Source organism: Lynx rufus, unplaced genomic scaffold, assembly GCF_022079265.1.
Source record: "Lynx rufus isolate CCGP_SWC_20201006 ecotype Redwood Valley unplaced genomic scaffold, mLynRuf1.p SCAF_1, whole genome shotgun sequence".
NCBI classification, from domain to species: Eukaryota; Metazoa; Chordata; class Mammalia; order Carnivora; family Felidae; genus Lynx; species Lynx rufus.
In genome coordinates, this window is record NW_025814823.1 from 50,208,976 (window position 1) to 50,226,300 (window position 17,325).

The 17,325-nt window shown below is 36.3% G+C and overlaps 1 protein-coding gene across 1 annotated transcript in view; it reads left to right on the forward strand.

The window, feature by feature from the left end:
• Window positions 1-17,325, forward strand: part of LMO7 (LIM domain 7) — a 195,823-nt gene that overhangs the window by 71,462 nt on the left and 107,036 nt on the right. Inside the window, exon 4 of the mRNA XM_047080733.1 lies at window positions 11,856-11,925. Coding sequence (XP_046936689.1) covers window positions 11,856-11,925 — 70 coding nt within the window. The remainder of the gene's footprint in view (window positions 1-11,855; window positions 11,926-17,325) is intronic.

Genomic DNA, 17,325 nt, shown 5'->3' on the forward strand with positions numbered 1-17,325 from the left:
AGCTACCCAAGCTAGGAGTATGGACTGTCTAGAGGTTTGCAGTGAAATAACTTTGTCCGTTGTAAGCTCCACAAGTCAGGATAAACATTAGGTAGGAAGTGTGCCTATGAAGTACTGAATGGTTTGTAGAGATGTGAGAGCATTTAGCCCAAACAAATGATCTTAAAAAAAATTGTTTTTAATGTTTATTTATTTTTGAGAGAGAGAGAAAGAGAGTGAGAGTGAGCAGGGGAGGGGCAGGGAGAGAGGAAGACACAGGATTCAAAGCAGGCTCCAGGCTCCAAGCTATCAGCACAGACCCCAGTGTGGGGCTAGAACTCATGAACCATGAGACCATGGCCTGAGCTGAAGTTGGACGCTCAACTGACTAAGCCACCCAGGCGCTCTGGTGATCTTTTCAAAGAAGTCACTTTGTGGGTTTATACTACCAGTGATGAGCTATTACTTAAATCCTTTTTAGGGTTCCTCCTTTTGGGGCATTGCCTGCATAACAAGGTCATTAAACATGCTGGAGAGACTCTTAGAGTTTTTAATTTAAAATGCAGTTTATGCACCAACTGGTCCCTGAATGATTTGAGGTGATTTCTAAAAACTATACCCAATCTGAGAGGATGAGCATATTGTTACCACTGAGGATATGCAGAGTTGATGAAAAACTGTTTGGACCACAAGCGGTATTATTAGATTAAACACAGCAAACATTTGGATGCATGTTTAGAGATCTATTGGCTTTAAAAAAGTCACTTTAATTCACAACTTCCAAAAGTCATTCTCAGATTGTTTCCTAGCTGGAATAACACCAGTTGGGGGTTTTGTGCATTACCAGAGGAGTCTAATCAATGTGTTTGGTGCCCAGTATTCTTCAAATGAATGTTTTCCAAAAGTAGCATAAGTAAATATTAAGCTGTGGTAATCAGCAATTGTAGTTTATTGAGGGACATCAAAGTATTGCATGTTTGTGTTAAAAAAAAATCTTTCTCTTAATTGTGAGTCACATTGTTTACAGCCACTGGTCAATGAAGCATTTAATCTAAAAGGTGTAATCCTGGGGGGAAAAAAAGCCTAGGTAACTATATTCTGTATAAATCCATAAATAAGAAAAGCCTAGCTGGTTGGTCTGTGAAATAATTAAGCAGGGATCACTGTTTGATCACCTCCACCTGAGTTATAATGCCTATGAGGAAAGCAAAATCCGCTGTTCAGAGTCTAGTATTAGAAGTCCTGACTCTTAAATTAATGGTAAATATAGTAAGCTTTGAGAATATTTTACCCATAAGAGATTTCAAGTGTTAGCTGACATATGATTAGGATATTTTAAAATTCTAATTCATTTTCTTACAGAAGAAGGCTGACTTCTGCTTGGTTCACTGCCAGAAAAATGGATTCATGTGAAATACAGGATCTGCTTGTTGCCTATTAAAAATCTCCAGGCATCCTAGTTCGTTATTGTCATTAGAGTTTTGTTATTGCTTCATCTAATTTCAGCAGTCTTTTATTCATTAGTTGCAGTTTATCCTTTTTAGCTGGATTCTGAAATATCAAAGTCAAGAGTTAGAGGAAGTGAGCTTATTTATAGCTTCCACCCAACTGGCAGTGTTCTGACATTTCAGATAGTCTAAATTGGGCATAAACTCTGTGCTGAGGCTTCAGACGAGATAGACACCTGAGTAATGAGGATAATGTGCCCCTAAATCTGATTGACTATTGAAGTTAGTATCGCCTGTTAATCATTTTAGTATCATTTAGTGTTTACTGACTGTGAGATCTAATTGAGCTGAGGGCTAAAGAATACTGTCCTGGTTAAAGCCTGTTGTGGTAATTCTTTTACTGTATACGCTACACGTGTAATCTCTCTTGGCTTTACTAAACAGTGAGATGGAAACAAAATCTAATTTGGGAATTTTTCCAATTAGTAAAAGGATTGACAAGAGTCTGTAAAGTGGCTTCAACTCCTTGTTATTTATTGACAGTATTCATTAGGGGAATAATTAGTCCCCTAACTTCAGTGTTTATTAGTGTTCATGAGGACTACCTTACTGTATATTTTTAAAAATATGAGATTTGCCACCTACATAAATATCCATAGCCTCTCTTGCTCTGTGGTTCTAGCAGAATTATTTCTCTTCTCTAAACATATTTGGTAGAGGCATATATAGCTAGTGATATGAGTTAGTAATTTCACAGTTACTCATCTTATGATAGCAATCTTGGAAATACTAAAACGAAAACATTCTTTATTCTCTTTATGAAGTAAGATCATTTGAAGATAATTTTATTGGGTGTGTCTCTGGTTAGTCAGTTTTATTTCCCATCCCTGGAATATTGCCAGTCTTTGCTCTATCTCAAATCAGGCATGCCCCAGAAGTTTATATCTCTTTGAACTTCGCTCAAATGATTGAGAAAACTCTTCTCACATTGTTACCAGGCCTTCTTTCCATGGCTTGCAGTTTGGAAAGAGTGAATCAAGATGTTCACCCGTTTGGTTTGAGACATCTTGTTTCTATTTATGTCTGTCATGTAACCACTACACTGTCTACCTAAAAGTAACATGATGTTTTGTTAAAGATGCATTCAATAGAAGGAGAAGGTTTATTTAAAAAAATGCTATTAATTTTCTATGGGATACTCAGTTGATTGTTCTAAGACATAGGACAAGGTAAAGAACTTTGTCACTTCTCATTCACACAAGAGAGCACTGTCTTTTGTGAGGGTTGGAGACCCTAACACATTGAATGACAGTGACATCAGTGGGCCTTTGGGCTTCTATGCAGTGTTCCATGTGAAGCCCAGAGGCCCTTCTTTAATAATAAAGACTTTTTCTTAGAGTTCTTTCTGGTTTTGAATTTTCTGAAGAGGACACTTGCTTCCATAGAGCTCTCTAGCATGCCAACACTATCCATTGATTCTCATACATATTATAGCCATTTATAATTTAAGTAATAAAACGATTTTTCTTCATTTCACTTTTTTGAAGTTTCTATATTGTTTGATAATCCAGCAGTAGGTAAAGATGCAAATATTCAAGTTCATAAAGACAATTTAAAAATTTTAAACTGCTTTATCTTCATGGCAGTAATTAATGATTGCCAATCTGTATGTTCTCTTTTTAAGATTCACAATCCATTTTTTTTGTAATTTGTTATCTATATATAACAAAACATTATTTTAAGAAAATAGTTTGTTAAGTTGAAGGCTAGCTTATTAAACATCAATTTAAAAATGCACTTCTGGGGCGCCTGGGTGGTTCAGTTGGTTGAGCGTCTGACTTCGGCTCGGGTCATGATCTCGTGGTTTGTGGGTTCAAGCCCCGCCTTGGGTTCTGTGCTGATAGCTTGGAGCCTGGAGCCTGCTTCAGATTCTGTGTCTCCCTCTCTCTCTGCTCCTGCCCCACTCACGCTCTGTCTTTCTGTCTCTGTCTCTCTCTCAAAAAAAAATTAAAAAATTAAAAAAAATTCACTTCTGTTATAGTAGTCATATTATACGGACTCACTGCAAATTTTGCAGATGGTTTTTTGTATTGTGGCCTCAAACTTGAAGTTAGAAAGCTTCAGTCCTGTTTCATGAACCAGCATGCATCATCTACAGGATTTTTCCACCATAAACATAATTACTGAGAGAACATATGGCATTTCAGTGGTAAGACCTCTGGAAAGAAATGAGAATGATGGTTTACTAAAAATAAAAGGAAGTAGTATGTATGCTTAGATGTATGAGATGTAAGCAATTTTATTAAAGTTGATCAGTAAGAAGTTATTCCTGAAGTCAGTTTTATTGTAATAAAGGTACTTAGGTAGGCACATGGAAAACAGTGTGTTGGCCATTAAATATACAAAGTACAATAATTCTAGTCAGTGTATTGAGAAGTAAATTAAATAATGGATATTGTAAAAAGAACAAATATATAATGGTGTCACATTAATTAAAAATAGAACATTTTCCTTATATGAGAGAATCTCTAGAATTTTTATATACTGACAGTCATTGGTCAGAAAATTAGGTGAGATCTAAGGTGACAAAAGCAATAGTGACAAAGTTTAGAACACTGTTTACTGTAGAGAAATGTGTGAGACTTTCATCTTGGATGTTGAAAATGTAATGGTAAACTCTAAGATTTAAGAAATGAAATGATAATTATATTTCTACATAGGGTAATAGATGTCAGTTAATTTATAATTTTAGTCCAATATTCATATTAAATCTAGCCAGGATTTTTTTTTTAATTTTTTAAAGTTTATCTTTGAGAGAGAGTGTGAGTAGGGGAGGGGCAGAGAGAGGGGGAACAAAGGATCCAAAGTGGGCTCTATGCTGACAGCAGGGAGCACTACACAGGGCTCAAACTTACAAACTGTGAGATTATGACCTGAGCCGAAGTCTGATGCTCAACCAACTGAGCCACCCAACGGCCCTAGTCAGGCATTTCTTAATGAGTATTATTTTAACATTCACGTGGAAGAATAAACAGGTGAGAATAGAAAAAATTCTAAAAGTAAAAGTTTCTGCAAAATGAGGTTGTCCCAACATAGGAACATGTGACAAATGTGCAAAGTAATTAAAAATTATGGGTTGCTTTATAAATGTACATACTGGGGCGCCTGGGTGGCTCAGTCGGGTAAGTGTCCAACTTTGGCTCAGGTCATGGTCTCACAGTTCGTGGGTTCGAGCCCCACACCAGGCTCATTGCTGTCAGCCTGTCAGTGCAGAGCCTGGAGCCTGCTTCAGATTCTGTGTCTCCCTCTCTCTCTGCCCCTCTCCTGCTCACTCCATCTCTCTTTGTCTCTCAAAAATGAATAAATGTTAAAAAATATATATAAATGTACATATTAATATAGGGGCAGGGTGCAAAATACATTCTTACCCATAGATATTTGTGATAAAGGAGATATGAAAACATGGAGAAGAGATGAATCACTCAATTCATTGTATTGGGATAAATAATTGGTTAAGAATGAATTTATTAACCCACCGAATATCCTAGATTAAGATAATAAAAAGGTGAAAAAATAAAATTTTAGAGTTAAAATCTTTGGAGGCAGTTTAAAATTCTAACCTTTGAAGGAATGAGGAAATAAGAACAAAAAATAGATTTAAAACTATATGTAAATAGTTATTCTGACAAATAACATTCTGAGAAAAATGTATGAAGCAAAATGACTTAATCATTAATCAAACAAATTGGTGAGATATACATTTGAAAACCTTAATAGACAAATAAGCAAAGGATGTGACTAAATACTTTACAAATGAAGTAATACTACTGGAAATAAACAGTAAAATCTCTGCCTTCATTAGTAAATAATTGTGCTAAAAGAAGATACTATGTGTGTGTGTGTGTGTGTGTGTGTGTGTGTGTGTTTTAAAGATTATTCATTTATTTTGAGAGAGAGAGAAAGCACAGTTTGGGGAAGGGCAGAGAGGGAGAGAGAAAGAATCCCATGCACTGTCAGTGCTGAGCCTGACACAGGGCTTCAACTTCCAAACCATGAGATCATGACCTGAGCTGAAGTCTGATGCTTAACTGACTGAGCCACCCAGGTGCCCCACAAGATACTATTTTGTAACTGAAGCCAGTAAATAATTTGAAATCTTACAAAATGTTGGCATATTATGGTGAAATGGTATATACTCAAAATGCCCAATTGAATATAAACTGGTACAGTTCTAAAAAGCAATGTGGCAATATCTATCAAAGTAATCATTTGCTAGTTTTTAAATTAATATGAACATGTATTTACTTACCATACAAATTATAGGACTTTTCTCAATAATCCTTGCTTTGGGGAATCATAAAGAAAAAGACTGCAAGATGGGGAAAATACATATAAAGCTTCTTCATAGTGGAAAATATCAAAAACAACTTAAATATCTATAATGTGATAGATAAAGCTGGGGAAATGTTGTGCATGCCTTAAGAGTGTGGTTGTGAAGGATGCAGCTCTGTGGAAGATCACGTAGCAGGGAGCTGAACTCAGCGCAGAGGAAGGTGCTGCCGTATCCTGCCGCGAGGTGAGCACAGGAGCACTGCCTTCTGGTGCAAAAGTAAATTGATTCACATTGTCAAATTCCTTTCCAGACATGTATCAAAAGCGTTGATGAGTTTATTTTTAGAAACAGAACATAAGAAACGGTAAGGAGCACAGGCGAAGGTATGCACACAGACCTGCATTGGAAGAATTTTCACGATGGCGAATATTGGAGCGAACCCAAGTCCCTCCCACAAGAGAAGAGCGAATCACTGTCATTTACATGAAGGGGTGGAGAGGACTTTAGAGGTGTTACTTAATGGTAAACGCAAGAACCAGGACAGGAACTCAGAGCGCCCTTGCTCTGGGACATGTCTCATCACCCAGTGATATCTATCTGTTAGTGCTATAACTGTCAAGGCTGCTTAAAATAAGGGAAATCTGCTGTCAGACCACTCAAGCGTTTCTTGACTCACTTCAGAGATCCTTTGCGCATAACAATGAGGCTAAATAAGAAGGTCCTATCATAATAAAATTATAATTATCAGGTGTATTGATACTGATTTGTTGCTCTTACACTTTCCCATCTTTGCATTTATTGTTAACTATTTGTGTTGTATTCTAACTCAGCCATATTCAAAGTTACTACCATAGGAATTCTAGAAATTAAACTGAGATTAATTTTACTACCAGTCTTTGAAAATATTAAGGTGACCATACTGTTTATATTGCATGCTTTTAAAGTTAAATGTATTTTGTTTGACGTTTATTCATTTTTGGAGACAGAGACAGAGTGCATGCAGGGGTGGGGCAGAGAGAGAGAGACCGTGTATCCCACGGTGAGGGATCCCACTATGTATCCCACACAGAATTTGAAGCAGGCTCCAGGCTCCGAGCTGTCATCACAAAGCCTGGCATGGGGCTCGAACGCACAAACTGTGAAATCATGACCTGAGCCGAAGTCAGATGCCTAACACCAGCTGAGCCACCCAGGCACCCCTAAACTTTAAAATTTTAAATTACATATGCTTATTACTTTACCCAAGGAAATGTGATCACTAACTTCTCAGTGTGGTTTTTATTTTAAAGATATTATAGCTTATGAATTTAGATGAAGGTAATTAATGAAAAATATTAGTTAGAAATTTACTTAGGATAACCTGTCCAAAGTAATATATCTGATAGAGAGTTTATTCTCTTGATCAACATTTGACAATTGGGAACCAACATCAAGGTTTGATTTGTCTGGCAACAGAAAACCTAACAGAGGGCAGGTGTCCTTTTTGGGAAAAGCCAAAAACCATTTCTCACATTTGAGTGAAACTAAAGGTAAATTTTTTCTAAATTTATTTTTGTAAAGAACAGAGAGGTTTTCAACCACAGAAAAATATCTGTATTAAAAGTTAGTGGGTTTTTGCAGACATTTTTAAAGCACCTTCACAATACCAGGTACCTTGCTAAGTGCCAGATGTTGGCAATGAGAGAATGTCCTTGTACTTGATATCTTCACTGTCTCCTTAGCACAGTGCTCTGTCTTTAGTAAGCATTCAAATGTTTGTTGCCAGAATTTGCATCTAGAACAAACTAGGCAAATAAAGATGTGCCAAATAGCAGATAAAACACAAGTCATTTTCCTTTAATTTGTAAGGAAATATATAATATTTTTATTTTGTCTTCTAAAAATTTATCAATAGGAAAATTTCACTAATATGGGGGTAGATATTTAGAAAATGTTGTCAACAGAAAGATAGTAGAAATATGTATGTGCAACTGACCATAGGTTAGCAAGTTCACTCTCAATGTATTGATATGCTGTTTGAGGTCAGTGTCTCTAGTGCATTTAGAAAAAACATCTTTGGAAATAGGAAGTTGAAACATGTCTCTAAATTTTCCACCTCTACTGAAGGGCTTTCTGGTAAAGGGGAAAATAAGGTTTGGCATTTAGAACTAGTTTCTGGAGACTAAGAACACCAAGTTCTAGCTCTCATTAAAACTGTTTATAACCAAGCTAGATGTTACATTGAACTTTATGTACAGTTTTCCTTGTGTTATATTTAAAGTCAGGTCACATTCACTGGTGACAAAGTTGCAGAACAGAGACAGCTTTCTAGAATCTGTTATGTAACTCAGCTCTCTCGGAGGGAGTGGGCAGGATGTTTTGGAGAAGAGAAGAAAAAGAAGTAGACAACAGTACAGGGATGAGCTGAGGGAGAGGGGTTGCAGGCTTTAGCCAATGTGGTCTACCACAGGAGGTAGCAAATGACTAGGTGTTTTCTGTCCCGGTTTTAATCTTAACCAAAAGAGCAAACCTCTGATGTGCTAAAAAGCATATACCAGATTTATGCCATGGCCTGAGGGAAGACTTGGGGGGGTAGAGGTATAATTTTGCGTAGGATTAGAGGAATGGTCTGCTTGCAGGCAGTTAAAATGGTCCCTTGACTGCCTTTAGTTCCTTGTGCACAGAGGCCATCTGGAAGATTATCATGTTATATGATTCTTAAATAGAGCCAGTGACCAGAAGTGAGTGTTGCCTTTTTGAATTTCACATGTGTAATTGAAGAACCCTTTTTTTTTTAAGTTTATTTATTTATTTTGAGAGAGAGAGAGAGGGCAGAGAGAGAGGGAGAGCAAGAATTCCAAGCAGGCTCCGTGTTGTCAGCACAGAGCCTGATGCGGGGCTCGATCTCACAAATCCTGAGTTCATGACCTGAGCCAAACCCAAGAGTTGGATGCTTAACCAAGGAACTACCCAGGTGCCCTGAGGAAACTTTATTATGCAAAGAAGTTCTATTTGTAAAAGAGAGTAGTATCTCCCTAGTGTGGCTTTTTTATTTGATTTGATGTTAAGACTCTACCCCTCTTTTTTTAGATATCCTTAAATTTCACAGAAGTTTAGGGTCACCTGAGTGGCTCAGTTGGTTAAGCATTGACGTCACCTCAGGTCATGATCTCATGGTTTGTTGGTTTGAGCCCGCACCAGGCTCTGCACTGACAGCTCAGACCTGGAGCCTTCTTCAGATTCTGTGTCTCCCTTTCTCTCTGTCTCACTCCAGCTCACGCTTTGTCTCCGTCTCTCAAAAATGAATCAACATTAAAAAAAATTTTTTTTTAATTTCACAGAAGTTTAGATTTAATGAAATCTATGTTTCTCCCTAGAAGAAATATCCTAAAAGTTTTTCCTTTAATTGTATATGAAAATAAGTATTCATGATTCACAATCTGATGGGACGTTCAGTTTTTGCCAAAACCATATGTGCATTTTCTCCATACTCTAGTGCTTAGAACAAATACCACTTTAACATTTGACAAAATAATGTTTTCTCCTAGTGACACAACTTTTAGAAGGTCGTTTGTATGTTATGCGGAGTGTTGTTTTTGCCTGGTGGCTATTTCCATGTTTCTACACGTGCTAGGGGACTCAGGAGTCAAGAAAGAAGCTAATCCACTGTGCTGTGTGTTGCTTCTAGGTAATAGCTGTGGAATCTTCTGATGAGGGAGGAGTCAACTCATTTTTGGGAGACATCATTTAACTGTGCTGTTTCTTTACTTCCATCCCTTACTTCCTTTTGCTGACTAAATTGAATGTAGGCCGAGTTATTATTCATTCCAGAAACTGTTTTTAAAAAATGCTTGTGATGTTACTAACACTGTAGTATAAGAATGATAAATGAAGTAAACAGGTAAATACAGTGATCTGGCCAAAGTCATCAGTGACTCAAATGTGTGGAGGAAGACTTTATGACATTCTTCTGCTAATGAAGACAACTGATGCTAGGCTTTCCTGACATTTGATAAGTTGACCCAGCTCATTTTAGTCTTTAACTTTTTACACCACCATAGGATTACATTTTAAGATCCAAGTTACTGTAGGAAAGTCACTGCCAAGTTAATGGCCAACAACTCTATGAATTTCTTGATTTATACTATGCCAGAATAATGTTCCTATTAAGTAATGTTGCATTTATTAGTTCTTCTATGCATTGCAAGATGCCACTGGTAATAGAATTTAATAAATACCTGGTTAATAGGGAACAGCTGGAAGAATTAATTTGGAACTGTCATTTCTTATAAACCTGTTCAACTTCTTTTCTAGCTCCTCAGCTAGTGATTAAAGAAAAATAATTCAGCTATAAAGGGAGAAAGCCTTCCTTCCTACATAGCTTTCTTTGTACAAATAAGAAATTAGGAATCAAAGAGTAACAGTTCTAGAAAATGCTTGAAGTTGAGGGGGTGATTTTATTATGTATATTGTCTAAAGATCTTTGTGTGAAGAAACTAGGAAAACAGAAAACAGCTCACCAGACTAAATCTTCATAAGCCATTGTTTTGTAATTTTGATTCCCGTTGAACAACATTCTGAAGGTTATTAAGTTGAGACTTTTGTCTTCTTTATTTTTAACACATTCAAGTGTATATATAAATCTCTGGAATGTTGAAGGAGTGACATTCCACAAGTGTCAGATTTTTTTTTTTTTTCTGTTGCCCATTGTGAAGAGGAGACCAGTAAATTAAGAATGTTTGATTCTTTTTCCTATATCTGCTTTCCTTTTGCAGCTCTGTTTACAGAATAAAGAATTGCTTTTTGTACCCAGATTATTGAATAGGAAAATCACTGTTTTAAATTGCTGTTTTCTGACAGTGACTAATGATTAATTACCCAAGCTAGCATTAGTAGAAAAGCATTACTATAGTATTAAATTTCTACATGGCTTAACACTGTATTGGTGAAAAACAACAACAACAAATAACATACAATTGATGATAACTACATTTAGAACCAAAAATTGTACTCTTAAGTTATAGTTTTTAAAGATGGCTTCTTTTTTTTTGTTGTTCTGGAATGTAGCGACTTATACATATCTTTGCAGATTCTGTCATAGCAACTTAAATGTGTTCAGTATTAGATTCTGAGGTAACTGTTGCCTTGTTTGGGGGAGTTCTGGCACATTTAATATTTATCCAGTCATTCTGCTATGGTAACAAAGCAGTTGGTCACATATTTGAAAGAGTTAACAATAAGAACTTGCTGGCCATTTGGATGAGTTCCACTGACCCTTTAAATCTGGCAAAATACATTTGTGACAACATGGATGGACTTAGAGGGTCTTATGCTTAAGTGAAATAAATCAGATGCAAAGACAAATGCTGCATGATTTCATTTACATGTAGAATCTAAAAAACCAAGCAGAGCAAACAAACAGAAATCGATTCATAAATACAGAGAACAAACTGGTAGTTGCCAGAGGAGAGGGATAGGGAAAATGGGTGAAGTAGGTGCAGGGGATTAAGAGGTATAAACTCTGGTTATAAAATAAAGTCATGGAGGTGTAAAATACGGCATAGGGAATATAGTCAATTATATTATAAACATTTTGTGTGAGGACAGATGGTAACTAGACTGATAATGGTGATCATTTCATAGTGTATATAAATGTCAAATCACTATGTTACACCACTAAAACTAATATTGTATGTTATAACTCTGGCAAAATTATATGGTTCGAATCTCCTTTTCAAAATAAAGATCAGTTTGAGGAAAAAATAATATGATTGATAGAAAAAATTATTCTTAGGTCCAAGAGAACTAAATTATAATGAAAGAGATTCTTACACTGCCTCTTGGAACAGAATCAAATGTTACCTTTAATAAATGTGGAACTATTTTTAGGGACATGGCTTTGAAGATAGTGTCTGTATGGTCTAAGAAGATACTTACTATTGTTTGCTGTGCCATTCTTCCTACTGTGTTTCTTGACTTGTTTTCTTGGTTGTTTGCCTTTTATTGGGCTCTTGGCTCTGAATCACATGTGGGGGATGGGGTAGTGACATACATGATTTAATACTAAACTGATATGGGCATTCTTGTAATTGCATGTGTTATTTCTTTATTTTCAGTTTGATTAATAAACTTAAACCTGGTGTCATTAAGAAGATTAATAGACTGTCCACACCAATAGCAGGTTTGGTAAGTAAAAAATTATCTTCAAAACTAGATTTCTTTGTTTTTGCAGTGTAAAAAGATGGGTGTAGACCGGTACTCTTATCTGGAACTATCATAGAAATTAGGTTTGGAGTTTTTTGCTCAAGAAAAGTGTTTTTAGTGATGTTCTCCTTATACCTTTAGTTCTTTCCTTTCTCTTCTGCCAGGAGGCTTTTATTTTTTTACTTTTTGTTTGCTTTGCTTTTTGTGCCCTCAAACTTCATATATCCCCTTTCTTGGCTTATTTCTTCCACAGATTGCATTTGTTTATGATCATGTTCTTTCTGAAGTTCAGCCCTGCATACCTTGTTTGCTAGTTGACCACAGTTTAGGGAAACTGTAGATGTTCACCAGTTGTTACATATCTGTTGCTTCTGCTTAAGGATGGCTCTCACTTAGCACACTTAGATCTTGGAGTGTATTTCTAACACTTTTGTTTTATATAGTAGATTCCCTACCAGTGTTCTGTGTGATATTGGGTAGGTCACTGTCTTCTTTGCCTCAGTAATACTACCCATGAAACAACTATGGGATAAGTCTTTAGATTCCTTCTAGCTTTAAATTTAGATTTTGTGTGTGAAAAATACCCTACACTGTCATTACATAGATACTCTGGTGGGTCAATAATAATTGAAAGACCAATAACAAGGTGGGGCTGTATCTTTGAAAGAAATAATTTATAATTAAGTATATACATGATGGGTTATTTTCAAAATGTTAGCAACTCCTAAGATTCAAGGCTGATCAAAGAAGTCAGTTTAACAAAACTAATTTTATGGGGCACTGGGTGGCTCAGTCAGTTAAGTATCTGACTTCAGCTTAGGTCATGATCTTGCAGTCCGTGAGTTCGAGCCCCGCATCGGGCTCTATGCGGACAGCTCAGAGCCTGGAGCCTGCTTCCGATTCTGTGTCTCGCTCTCTGCTCCTCCCCTGCTCATGCTCTATCTCTCTCTGTCTCTCAAAAATAAATAAACGTTAAAGAAATAAAAAAAAACCCTAATTTTATAATACACTGAAGTTTAAGACAGCTAATAACCTGGAATTAGATAGATAGATAGATAGATAGATAGATAGATAGATAGATAAAATCATCTTTACAATAGACAAGCTGCTTATTATATTCAAAAACTTTTTTTTTGGCCAACAATGTGTTTGCAGATGTCAGAGGCATGAAGGATTAAAGGGTAACAGCATCAAAATTTCTGGATTTGCAGCTGGTATGAAAATCTCATTACAGTTTTATAGGAATAAGTTAGTCACACATTGTGTATTATTGGAAAATAACTGTCTAGGAGAGAAGGAAAGAAGAGTTTTAGAGCTTTCTTTTTTCTTTGAAAGATCAATTATAATTTTCTTTTGAAACATAGAATATATGTAAAGTTCTCAGAGCAGCTGGGCTCAAATATGAATTACTTCTTTCTTACCAAGTTAATTCTATTCCATTTCTATCATGACATGATTTCTATCATGACGTGATATTTTTATTGGTCTCAAATTTGGTTAGGTAAAAAACCTATCAGGCATGCATATATTGCTATATATTGAAGATATGTATATGAATGTATAGCAATATACATATATGTATGAATTACTTCTAGTAATTTATAGTCAGTAATTCATAGTCAGAAGGTATTATTTAAGGAATAAAATTAAAGAAATTTGTTTTTTTTATTAAAAAATTTTTTTAAATGTTTATTTTTGAGAGAGAGAGTGAGAGAGACAGCATGAGCAGGGCAGGGGCAGAGAGAGAGGGAGACACAGAATCTGAAGCAAGCTCCAGGCTCTGAGCTGTCAGCACAGAGCCTGATGCAGGTCTCGAACCCATGAACCTCGAGATCATGACCTGAGCTGAAGTCAGATGCTTAACCAACTGAGCCACCCAGATTCCCCAAAGAAATTTGGTTTTTGAAGTCTTTCTAGGAAGAGACATTCAGTTTAATAAAAATAACTAAGTCTTATATGAAAATCATTTTTATGAAATAATTTCTGTGAAAATTAAAAGTTTGAATTATATTGAAAATCTTTTTGTCTCCAGTTTTTCTTACTTTAATATTTAAATTGTGAATTGTCATTTCTTGGATCAATTATACACATTTTAAATGAAATTAGCCTTTGATTTCAAACACCCTGCATATTTGGAATTCTTGAATTGTGGTGGTTTGTTGTTACTGGCCACTAGAGGTTTTATTCAATCTTCTGATTCTATGATTAGATATAAGCCAAATGTTTTTTATATTTAAATACAACAATCTCTCTAAGTATTTCTCCTTCAAGCATGAAAATTCTATCTAGTTTGGATTTTATCTCTAGAAACTAAAATGAGATGTATTTCCAGAATATTAAATGGGATGATTTCCCAAGTATAGGACACTGAACACTTTTAGTGGAGTATAGGAGCATAAGAATCACCACAGTTGTAGAATTGACTACAGTTGGTTTGAAGTTGTTATCATGCCACATGGACTCCTTCTTTCCATGCTTGTATGTCAGGATGGTTATGTCAAAACTTCTAGAAACCTCAGTTTGAAGTATGCATTAGAGCTCCAGCATCTATCTGGTAGGGTTGTCATATGTGGACAGAAAGGGATTATATAGTGTGACATACAGGTCCTTTTGTAGCACATTCATTTTTTAACAAATAGTTGAGTGCCTACTAGGTCAAGAATGTTTCTGGTTTGTAGGGATATATTGGAGGAATAAAGACAGAGAAGGACTTTATCCTCAAAGAGCTTAATGTTGTAGTGGTGGAGCAGGATCTGGAAAATAAATTAGTAAATGGGCAAGAAAACACCAGATATATAAATGTGCTGCAATGAATTATAATAGCCTGACATTTATTGAACACACATGAGGAATCGTAGTTGGACTATGAAGTTTGACCTCGAAGAACTCCTCAAGAAAACGTATGTTAGAAGCCTTCATTTTCGATGTGTATAGAAGAAAGATAAAAAGTCTGAGCCAGACTTTTTATACTAGAAATTTTTTTTTGGTTCACAGCAACATAATGATTGATATTTATGGGAGGCAAAATTTTTTTTTGAATGAATAAATGAAAAAGGTTCAGTCGTGAAAAATAGTAAGCTCCAGAATTAGGTCTTTTTTTTTTTTTTAACGTTTATTTTTGAGACAGAGAGAGACAGAGCATGAACGGGGGAGGGTCAGAGAGAGGGAGACACAGAATCTGAAACAGGCTCCAGGCTCTGAGCTGTCAGCACAGAGCCCAACGCGGGGCTTGAACTCACTGACCATGAGATCATGACCTGAGCCGAAGTCAGGCCGCTTAACCGACTGAGCCACGCAGGCACCCCTCAGAATTAGGTCTTTGAAGGAAGAGTGTTATAGGTTGAATTGTGTTCCCCCTCTACCCCTACTCACCAAAACATAACATATTGAAGTCCTAAACCCCAGTACCTCAGGGTGTGACATTATTTGTGAATAAGGTTGGTGAAGATGGGGTCATAATTGGTGGGGGGTGGGGGGGAACTGGTCTAATATGACTGTTGTCCTTATAAAAAGATGGCTATGTGAGTACAGATACACCCAGGAAGAATGCCATGTGACAGCTGAGGACTGAAGTGATGCATCTACAGGCAAGGAAAACTAAAGATTGCCAGCAAACCACAAGAAACTAGGAAGAGGCAAGGAATAATTTCTTTACAGGTTTTATAGAGCCCATGGCTTTGTGGACACCTTGATTTTGGACTTTTAGCCTCCGGAACTGTGAGACAATAAATCTTTGTTTTTTTCAGCTACCCAGTTTATGGGTAGGAAACTAGGAAACTAATACAGCTAGGTAGTATTTTTTATCTGATACTTGCTTTTTAAAAAACTTTTTGAGATAAATATAGTTTCATGGGAAGTTGGAAAAAAAAACAGTACAAAGAGGTCCTCTGTGACCTTCACCCAGTTTCTCTCATGGTAATATTTTGCATAATTGTGATATAGTATTAAAGCCAGGAAATTGACATTGGTATGTCCAAAGACCTTAATCTGATTCACCAATTTTATATGCAGTTATGCTTTTTTTAGTAATAAAAAGAGCATAGATGCTTTCAAGCTAAGTGAGATGAAGTGTTTTATTTTCAGGATTTTTCAGAGGACTCTGTCATTAATTCAGTGTTCAGTCATAAATATGGCAGCCACATTCCACATGATTACTTTTTTCTACCCCATTGCAAATAGGAAATGGTGTCTCTCAGTCGAGGGTCCCAAGAGAAGAGTCTGAATGAATCAAATTACCTTGTCTTTCCAGGCTACAAATATCATAGGTCACTGGCCAGCTGACGGATGTGTTCCTTGAGAAGGGAGTCATCTTGGCAAAATGGGTTGTAGTCTGGAGTGCTGGTAGCCTTTGGCTCACTGAGTTCAGGTGTGTGGGTTAAAGAGGATTCTGTGAATGAGGTTTCTCTAGGGTAGATACACCATATTAAATTAAATATAGTAAAAATTATACAATTTCCGTGCTCCAAGCCCTGTTTTCTATCATTCCATTCTTAATCTCTTTCCTTCAGCTATAACTTCCATCCACTTCATGTCAGCTACTCTGTGTATTTAGCTTCGAAGCCAAGGCGATGTGTTTACTGTTTGTAGGTGGACCTGTGTGGAACACATGAATATCCTCTGAGCAATGACAATATGGAGAGAGGTGTTTAGCTGATTTGGAAATATATTGAATGCTTTGCTTGAAACATTCATATGATTTTACGATTTTTTCTTTCCCTTTTGGAGAGACGTTAACCATGTTCTCCTAGATCTAGAGATATGGCTTTTCTCACTTAATACTAAGTTCTGATTTTTCAAGAAATAGATTTTCCCTATCTTTTCTATTCTTTTATATTCTTCACAAAGCGATGCCCCCCCAAAATCTAACCAGTCTGAATTTTCCAAAAAATTAGCTGCTGTTAAATGTGGGTATGTTCAATTCATTGAAACTCAAAACTAAAACTTTATTTGGGAATTAAAAAACTCAATCTCAAAACAAAACCATGAGAAACAGGCAAGATATTCTGATGGTGAAAAGAGTCATTGAACCAGAATAATGTTTACCATCTGATGTCTTAGTGTGCCTGAAATACAATATGTGCAGAGAACATCAAGGAAGTTATTAATCCCAAGACTTACAGTTGTCTTGGACCCCTGATGATTTAGTTGTATTTACTGAAGCAAGGTTTCTCAACCTTGGCACCACTATTGACATTTTGGGCCAGATCATTCTTTGTTTAGGGGGTGGTCTTTCCTGTGCATTGTAGAATGTTTAGCAACTTCCCTGGCTTTTACTTACTACATGGTGGTAACACCACGCTCCCCAGCCCCAAAGAATGACCACTAAAAATGTCTTCTGACATTGCCAATGACCCCTATGGGGTAAAATCATCCCTGGCTGAG